The following is a 9,617-nucleotide window of genomic DNA, read 5'->3' as shown; positions in this document are numbered from 1 at the left end:
TCAAAAGCTGCTTTCAAAACACCTTTCTGCTTCTGGTCTTAACAATCACATGCTGATGAAAAGCTACAATACTGCGATGAAATGGTCTAGTTTTCACTCGAGCCTGACTCAAGAACAGTCCACCCAGGTAATGAACCACTATAAGAGATGAAATCACACTGAAAGGAGGTATGATGACGGATGGAAGATTGCTGCTGGTGAGACTTGAAGCATGTGTTCATTCAGAGTAGGACAATGCAGGAGGTAATAAAAGGGATGAAGGAAGAGGAATTGTGTTTATTATATCATTACTGCTCTTCCTGGTTATTAAACTAATCTCTCAAACAGAAAACTTTTAACTTCCAGCGAGTATGTATTATGTAATGTCCATGTGTTGACATTTGCAATAGTGTTATGGCACTTGGCTGTATTAAAAACAAACATAAGCCAATAAACATTAGCTGTAAGTGTTCAGAGAGAAACTTTTAAAAGATTCAGTGGTGACTCAATTCGAGATGCAATCAAAATGTAATGAATGCAACCGGAATCAGTGACTTAAGGCTTGGAAGAAGGAGATTCTCAATGTGTGTTTATCTGTTTAAGTCTTATAATGTCAACTCTCCTTCTCTTACTAGAAACTAAAACTCACACCATAAGCACTCACTCCTAATAGAATACACTGTGAATTAAATTTTATATAACAATCTCACATCGGCTTATAGTTTGATCAATTATATTATACAACGTGGACCCACAGTTATTAATGTGGAGCAATTAAAAAACATGTTTGGTCGATTTCATCTAATTGTACTTCTAGTTTCTCAGTAGTTTCCATAGCTGCCATCATCAATCAATCATAATAATAAATAATAATAAATAAGAAGAGGGTTGACTGCAAAGGCTAAAAAGAAAACCATTAAACCTGAAATAACTGATTGTTTTGGCCATTTGTGGGCAGCAGAAAAAGCTTGGAACACAAGATCTCTATATCAAATAGGTATGTTTGTCAGTTTGTGTGATTGAGTTAGAAGCCCATTCCAGGAGGTACTTTAAACCTGCAGGTAACAAAAGTTGCACAAAGGAAATGTGTGTGCTTCCCCATGTGATTCCACATATCTTTTCTACACAGAAGGTTGCACACTATTTCCTTCTTCTAATCCGAGACAAAAACATGGGTCCCCAGGTCTTGCCCGGCTGAGGAACCACTAAAATGCCGAGTCTGCGGTGATAAGAGGACGAGGGGCCATTCTGTGGCTGCAGGGAGGAAATGTGAGGCGTCTGTCCATGACCAGGGTGAGCAGTCCTAAATGTAAAGTATTTTGATAAGGGAATGGCAATCTCCTCCCACAGGTCTTCGGGTTCGGCCTCTGGACAGTCATTCAGCACTGTCTCAACCACGGCACAGTTCTCGAAGCTGGACAGAGTGCAGGTTGAATAGACCACAACGCCTCCTGGACGCACGGCTGACAGCGCAGACCTGTAAACGGTACACAAATACTGCACTTATTGACTTCAAGAGAGAACACCTATTTGACCTCTTTGTTGGAGTCTGATAAATGACCTGTAGTGATGTCACTTGAGTCAGTGTCAGTTCGTTGTGAAGACTACAGGTTTGAAAATGAAAAAATCTGGTGATGTGAAGTTAGCAATATGTGAAGTCATCAGATCTCTGAGGCCTGCTCCTCATCTCGGTTTGAGAATAGTGGCTCGAGGCTACATTAATCGCTAATGACATTACACATTTAAATCTCTGACTAAACTGTAGTGTTGCATTGTGAGTAATGTAGGCATCAGGTTTTGAAAAGGAAGAAGAGGTAAGAAGAATACATGGAACAAAAAGAGAAGCTATGCCCAGAGCTGTACTCTTCTGAGAGTCTAAATGATCATTTCACAAAATTCTACAGAGCTGGCTAAAATTAGGTCGCATACACATTTTAATCCTCAATATATTGTATATGTCAAGTTTCTTCTCTCACAGTAAATAATTTTAATATATTTTGACTGAAATATCTGCAATTCCACCAAGTACGATACAACCTCCAGGAAACTCTTAGTTGTTTTCCGTTGCTTGGCCATTCATATGTTAAAGTGTTGAATTTAGACATTATGCAAACCTTGCCATCCAACCTATTGTTATTTCACTCTACAGCACTGTTTGCAATCTAATTTAAGTAATTTTGTATATAGTGTTTACATTACTCTGTGTGCAACAGTACAGTGCGGGGAAATGTTTCACCACAGCTCATCTGAACCAAAACGACGTTATATTTCAGTCCACCCTCAGACATGAATGGTTACATCACATATTCTGAGTAATAGCGTGTAGGAAGATAGGAAGGTACCCAAGTATAACACATAATGAACACTTTTCTATGTTGGGGATTGGACTTACCTAAGCAGTTGAGCCTGGAGCGCAGGCAGCCCGGCTCTTTCCTTCAGTCTCTGTTCCCCCTGCTGGCTGCTGCCACAATACAACCAGCTCTTATCATTAGAACACGGAGCATCGACTAAAACCTGCAACACAGAGAGCAAAAAATGTGAGAAGTTCAGAGTCACAGAGCTCAAGAGGGCAATGGCAGAGAGAGACAGAAAGGATCAAAGAAGAAAAGCAAAAGGGAAGAAATTGGAAAATGTAAATAGTTAATGAAGGTAACAGCAGACAAAAAGACAAATGCTGGAGGTTTGTGAAATAATCCATGTACAAGTCATATTTTCACCAAACTTTGAAACCCTCAGCTGAGAATCTTCCAACAAATATGTCCTCTATATCACAATACAGCTTGAATCAGTGCAGTCTGTTTGTACTACTCTAATGCCTTTCAGTCTTTGTTCTCACTGTGTCTTACTAACCTTTTCATTCTGCGCTTTCCTTTTTTTTAAATATTTAAGCCCATTATCAGTCACTTGGAGTCCTTTGAAACCTCCCGGTCATTTGTCTTCCTCTTTGTGGCTCCGATTTTTAATAAACAGATTTATTCTCTTCCGCTGGGCTTATTAGCTTCTCTTCAAAGGCTTGCTGATGTCATTCAATTCCAACCACAGCATTGAAAAAAAATTCTATGTGTTTCATACTGAAGCAAAATTTAGAAACGTGACTCTCAGCGGCACCCACCTTGTCATATGTTCCTGCCTCACTTTTCCCAAAAGATCGTCCATCCTGCGCGGACACAATCACTCTGCTGGAGAGCGACTCAGGCAGAAAGGACTCCAGGGTTTTTGCCAGCCAGTCCCGTCTGTGAAGGTCTGGTTCATTACAGCAGAGAAGTGCTTGAACACAACGCAGGACAGAATTACTTGTTAACAGTATTCAACTCATACAGGCTATTCACAGCAGACAAAAATCGTATTTAGATTCAACTGCGGCAACTTACATGCAATGTACACAATACATATTTAAGAGCAAAGCTTAACAAAGTTCAACAAGAGTTTTACCTTTAATAAAACAGTAAATTATGATTCCATTTCAATCTTAAAATTAGACATTAATATGTGTATAAGTTCATATAGTATAAGTATAAGTATAAATACAAAACATCAATATTTAACATTTGACATAACACAAAATGTTAACTTGACGTATACACTCAGAAGTGTATAAATTAGATTTACCATATTTTATCTTCAACTGTACTAAATCTACTTTCTTATACCTGTTTGCATGATGGAAATAAAATCCAATAAAAGTTTGCAAAGTCCTTTAAAAGTGCTTGTTTTACCTGGGGTGGCACACTGCATTATGGCCACGGCTTTGCCCCCAGGAGCAGAGCACAAATCCAAAACCTTCTCCCCATCTCTGACTTTCAAAGCCAGCACTGGAAGCAGGGAGGCAGCATTCAGGAGATAGTACTGCTTCAGCTGGCCAGGCCTGTGAGCCTGAGAGGGAAACCGCAGTGGACATGGATGGATGTAACACTGTAGTGTAGGACGGGATAAACTGAGCGAAGGCTCTGATTGAAGGTCCTGACCGAGCGCATGAAAGGTGCTGTCAGGTTGGAGATGGGAGTCATTAGGAGGGCATTTGGAGATGTAGTCAGGTGGCAACAGGGAGTCTTTTCCTGCTTGGTAATTTGACTGCGACACTGTTGTGGGGTCGTTACAAATCAACGTGGAAACACCTGTTTGCGGAAGCAATGTGGAAAAGCCCTGTGATTGTAGGATCTGTGGTACGCCTGTCACGGTGCTGAAGCGGTTGAGCATGACACCATACTGCCAAGAGTGAGGGTCCAGGAGCACTGCTCTGTGGGAGAAAAGCAATCCTGATGAAGGACTGGTACAAACCCTGTCTGTCTGTGTATGCTGCAATAATTATGTAAGAAAAAATCTACCTCGCAGATGCCCACAGGTCTCCAAGCTCCTGACTGTACTGCTGGTCAAAGCGGTCCAGTACTGGCTGACATGAAGATCTTGCTTTTTTGCGCCTTTTTGTTACCTGTTGCAGACAGACTGTAGTCAAGGTTGTATCAAGAGACAAATCTGAGAGAGGCATGGGTTAGTTTCAATGGGATACTTTCTTATTCAAAGCTGTAAGTCCTAATCGTGTAAAAATCTAATAATAATCAAATGACACACATCAAATGACAAAAGGAAAAAAATATCTCCTTTTGAATAATCAATTATAGACTTTCTATTTTAATGACCTTACTGTTACAAAACTCCTGGAAGAGCAACATGTTTATTCTAGTTTAAGGTGGACTTAAAGTTCCCAAAGACAGGCTAAAAAAAGGCTGCTGTCATTTGTCTTGTACACTCGCTACCCCTGGTGGATATAAAGTGTAACATCTTTCCTGTTAGTCATGACTACAGGTATATTTGGTTATATCGTGTAATGGGCTAAATGTACATGACGGCTCCATAAACCATACGAGATTAAATTACATTTGCATCTGGGCCAAAAGAAAGGCAGTTGGCCATAGTTTTCATAAAATACAGTATTGTAGAAAGAAATCTAAAATATTAAGGGGTATACTGGGGTATTTCAAGCCAAACAGTCCGCCCTATACTTCAGGTGATAAAGTAACAATGGGCTGATGGAGAGTGGAGGACAAGTAAACCTTAACTTAACCTGTGCAGTTTGACAGGAGCTGTGACAGGACGTGGCTGATAATAAAGCCAAACTAATGTCAAAACCAGGAGACAATATATCTCCAAGCCATGCCCCCTCTCATGTCTGTTTACCTGGTTATTATTGGATGCTCCTTTTTGCTGGTTCAGCTGTAAAACAACCTCGGGACCCGAGTGACAGTGAACCGACCACAACCACCAAAGAGGTGCCGGCGGTAGCGTCTGCGTTTTAAAACTATTTATCCTCCACGCACTGTAGGACTGATGTATTGAGAACATATACTTAGACATTTGTTTTTTTACTGTCTAATTGACATGTCTGAATATATTGTCATAACGGGTGTCGCTCTCTTAATTCATCCATGCGTTAACCTCGGGTACGTTACTCAAAACCGTCCTCCCTCAACACCGACTGTCTTTCTGTAGTTCCACCTGACACATTTTCCTTTTGTCTCAGCTTCAGCTTTTACTTTTTAGTTAGGTCGTGGGGGTTGGTGTATAAAATACCCACCCTTCGTAAATGCCTCTTTAAATCACTGAAACAATAGTTGCTTACTAGAAGAAGAAGAAAATGTTGCTGTTTGTGTAATACAAGTTTTTTCTCTTCTAATTTCTTTTTTTGTCACCTTATTCACTAATTTCAAAACATTTTCGTGGTCCCATATATACTCTGCCCGGAGTGGAAAATGGGCAGATATGCTAACCACTTGGGCATTTTATGAATAAAGCACAAAAGTTTATCCAAAAATAATTCAGACATGGATGCAATTTGTATTTGACCACTGGTGACCTTGCATTTTTCCAGTTTTTGCCTCACCTTAATTATCATGTATGTCTTTGCCTGAATTGCATTGTTGTTCCTATAAACATAAATGTCCTACCTGCTGCCTCAGACATGGCCGAGTAACAGAGTTATTCTTCAAGCACCTATTTGGTTTGGCGGGCTGGGCTTCACCAAATGTTTGTCTCCAGGCCTAAAGGTAAAGACTTCTGCAGTATTGTATGTGTAATAACATGGCTGTCATTTATTGGACCTCATTTGAGAAAACAATAGCTTCTCTTTTGACAGACATTTATATTAGCAAGAATGTAGAAGACAGAATTTGTTATTTGGCACTATCACTTTAGCAAACATGCTAAAACGCTAGCATGGATTTTCACCTGAAACCCTCACTTCCTGAGGCTGTTTAAAGACATTTCGGTCACCAAACTAAATTTTGTACGTATGTTCTTCCACTCTTGAGCCAGTTTGTATGCAGTTTTCGAGGCCTATTAACTACATCTATAGACTTCGTCACAACACCTTCCTACCACTTTTCTGCACATGGTGTCTGCTTCTGCGAATCTTAATGATCTTAAAAAAAATAACCCCACAAGTATTTACAAATGTTCCAAAACACACATGATGAATTAAACATTTATTTATGTACGTTATTGGTTGCATGTTTAACGAAAACATTTGATTAAATATACAATATAATGACGAAACTACCATTTTAAATGATTTGGGTCTTCCAGAGTTTCTTACATCAGTGGGTTCACAATCTTTAGTTTTAAGAAACACCAACGAATGAGAATGGGCAACATGATAAGCTGACATTATCGTACCATTCAAGGGCATCTCAAACAGCTAACTCTTATTAACATTGTGATGTTTCCCTTTGCGGCAAATGCCTAACTGGTTTACATGGCAAACAGAATAAGGAATGCAACCATCAGACAGAAAAGACCCATAGCTTCAGAGAGAGCGAAGCCCAAGATGGCATAAGAGAACAGCTGCTGCTTCAGAGAGGGGTTCCTGTTGAGAGAGAGAGAGAGAGAGGCAGCTGAGGAAACTTGGAGGTACAAAGTGTTAAAAAATACATCTGCTAAGTAATTTCAGTGAGCAGACAATCCCGGTGTTTTCCAAGGTTCACCATTTAGGACCCAATACATGTTACAAAATAATCCCATCAATAATCCTTGACAAGGTTGAATATATTTTTACACTCAAAATTTAAATTAAAATACTTTTTTTGACCGAGTAAAGAATCAAGTATACCTCTGATAGTTTTATTTAAAAAAAAAACATCTAATGTCTGTCATTGGAGATTTCCTATGATAACAGATGTGTTTAATTTACCTGGCATATCCGATAATAAGGCTGCCAAACACTGTTCCAATTCCAGCTCCAGATCCAGCCACTCCCACTGTGGCGGCTCCTGCTCCAATGAACTTTGCAGCAGTGTCGATGTCACGACTCACAGCACTAGTCTGGAAACCCCGCACTGCCACCTGCTGCTGGGAGGCTATAATGCTCTGTGGGGCCAGGAGTGAAGCAGACTGAAACACAGAAATATAAGTGAGGTTAGTACAAAACAAAACAGTACAGGATCTTTTCTGCTATATGTGAAAACATACTGATATTTTCCTAGCTTCTCTTTGAAGAAAATAACTATAAAATATCAGCAAGGGTTTTGCAAGTGTTGCAATGTCAGTTACTTTTGTTATGTCATAAGCTTCTGAGGTTTACTGGTTAGATCCACTTTATTCATCTGGAACACTAAACATGCTCAGCCAAACTTAAACTGAATCTTTCTCTTTCTGCTGGTCTCTCTATATGCAGCTAAAGTTCGCCGCAATGGATAGCTAGCTAAAGTTGACTTTTGATGCAAACGTCAGCATTGCTTTTACTGACAACAAAACATCCAATCGAATGTTGGTCTGTTGTTGGAAACATGAAAACATACCGGGGTAAAATTTTGCGACATTAAACAATGGTATAATTTGCAGCCTTGCGTTTTAAGTGCGGTATTAGCTACTGGGTAATTTGTCTAGTCACTGTATGTGTGTGAGATACGGTAATGGGAATAGCAAAGGAGACTGATGGAGTTGTGAAAGCTTCAGAGTGCTCTTCCTCGGTGAACACTTTGAGTCAATAAATCAGTTATAATTCTTAGCTTCAGAAGCTGCTTACCTCGGCTTTCCTGGCATCTGAGACTACTGCTGCTGACAGTGGTCGGTACAGTACCCGAGATCCAGCACGGATCTGTGTGAAGAAAAAGAAAAACATTTAGTTGAAAGTCGTGCAATGATAGAATGTTATATTGACATCTGTCTCTATAAATATAAAATAGCTAAGAACACATCTACTCTGCTCAAGACAGCTTTAAAGGCATTTCCATTCATCTTCAGTGACATTCAACATGTAGAAAATATGGTCAGAGGTGGACAAAGTATTCAAATCATTTACTCAGTTAAATTTAGTTGATGTGTAAAATCTTAATTTAAAAAGTAACTGCAGCTCTTAAATAAATTGAATGAACTAAAAAAATCTGAAATATAGCAAAGTAAGAGTAAAAAGTAGCATAAAATGGAAATACTCAAGTTAAGTGCAGCATCTTAAAATGTCACTTAAGTACAGTAACATTACTTGAAAAAACAGCATTAACACCACTTATAGTAGGAAACATAGGAGTGATACAACATATAGTATTTTCTACTGGAATGTGGCTGCTTCTCAATTAACAACATGATATTCTCTGATATTTTACTGATTCATATTAGCTTCAAAAAGGTGGAGAACTGATGCACTGGATAACGTTTGGCTGATCTTTGCCATGATAAGTGTTCAAAACAAGGACGTCCTTGCAGGTGTGAACGCAGACTGATAGCTGACTTTAGCAGAGGGTCAATGACGGCCTCACAGCTGAATGCTAGCGTCTGCAAGCCTCACCTTAGCCCTGCATGCCGTAGACTTACAGCTGTTTGCACACTGGCACCATTAAACACACTGGCAGAATAAATGGACCGGTTTACCTCCATTCATCAGAGCAGACCTACTCACCAGAGAGGGCGTGGAGACGAACTTAGCACAGGCATACATGACGAGAGGACGTAGTGGTCAGGTCAACCGAAGGAGCTGGTGTTGATTCAGTCTGCTGTCGATAGAAAGCAATGCATTATGAATAGATGAATACAGTGTGCGAAGTAAGAAAGTACAAAGTGGACAGAGTGAGGTGGACACACAGGTAAGGTCAAGATTAGCTGCAAACCCAATAATGTATCTAAAACACAGGCTGGTTTTAAAAACAAGAAGACTTAAGCAGTGCTGCAGGTGGAAGAGCTACAACAAAACATACGAGTTAAAACACAGGCGTCCCGTTTTAAATGTTTAACTCACACAGCTCGTGACAGAGGAGGTTAGCTCTCACCGGTGTGTAGTAGAGGTCGAAGACACGAGAAACATGCGCATGCGCGGTGTCAGCTTAAAGGGTTGGCTTCCGGTTCCCTGATCTTATACCAGGGATGTATTATAAGAACATACACAAGGGCTGCTGTCCGCAGTGATAGTACAGCAGGCTTATATGACTTTTCAATAACGTGAACCAGGACTGTCCACACAAACAGAAGTCGTTTACTGGCGCTGCCTGCAAAGAGAATATATTATCCACCAGCAGATTAACACAAAGGGCTGCTTGTGATTTACTACCCCCTAGAGACCATATGATCAAATAATTATAATGTATTTATAGATATACAGTACCAGTCAAAAGTTTGGACACACCTTCTCATTCAATGGTTTTTCTTAATTTTTC

General features: G+C 39.8%; 2 protein-coding genes across 4 annotated transcripts; both read right to left on the bottom strand.

Moving 5' to 3' along the window:
* Positions 1 to 258: 258 nt before the first annotated feature.
* nsun3 (NOP2/Sun RNA methyltransferase 3) lies at positions 259 to 5,430 on the bottom strand. Its single transcript, XM_054608750.1, has 6 exons — positions 5,155 to 5,430; positions 4,305 to 4,408; positions 3,696 to 4,216; positions 3,092 to 3,246; positions 2,372 to 2,493; positions 259 to 1,456 (listed from the first exon to the last, which is right to left on the bottom strand). Exons 1-6 carry the CDS (start codon positions 5,329 to 5,331, stop codon positions 1,120 to 1,122), a joined length of 1,416 nt encoding a protein of 471 aa, XP_054464725.1. The 5' UTR covers positions 5,332 to 5,430; the 3' UTR covers positions 259 to 1,119.
* A 1,015-nt stretch (positions 5,431 to 6,445) lies between these two features.
* On the bottom strand, positions 6,446 to 9,303 carry LOC129099550 (ATP synthase F(0) complex subunit C3, mitochondrial-like). Of its 3 annotated transcripts, none has more exons than XM_054608829.1 (5): positions 9,203 to 9,303; positions 8,867 to 8,957; positions 7,997 to 8,068; positions 7,163 to 7,362; positions 6,446 to 6,838 (listed from the first exon to the last, which is right to left on the bottom strand). In XM_054608829.1, exons 2-5 carry the CDS (start codon positions 8,903 to 8,905, stop codon positions 6,724 to 6,726), a joined length of 426 nt encoding a protein of 141 aa, XP_054464804.1. In that variant the 5' UTR covers positions 8,906 to 8,957; positions 9,203 to 9,303; the 3' UTR covers positions 6,446 to 6,723. The 3 variants fall into 3 exon arrangements, with proteins under 3 accessions (XP_054464804.1, XP_054464795.1, XP_054464812.1); XM_054608820.1 differs by having other exon boundaries at positions 8,867 to 8,960; positions 9,203 to 9,299; XM_054608837.1 differs by having other exon boundaries at positions 8,867 to 8,960; positions 9,234 to 9,288.
* Positions 9,304 to 9,617: the final 314 nt, after the last annotated feature.

The sequence above is a fragment of the Anoplopoma fimbria genome, chromosome 2 (genome assembly GCF_027596085.1).
Source record: "Anoplopoma fimbria isolate UVic2021 breed Golden Eagle Sablefish chromosome 2, Afim_UVic_2022, whole genome shotgun sequence".
NCBI lineage: Eukaryota > Metazoa > Chordata > Actinopteri > Perciformes > Anoplopomatidae > Anoplopoma > Anoplopoma fimbria.
This window is presented reverse-complemented; position numbering and strand designations above follow the sequence as displayed.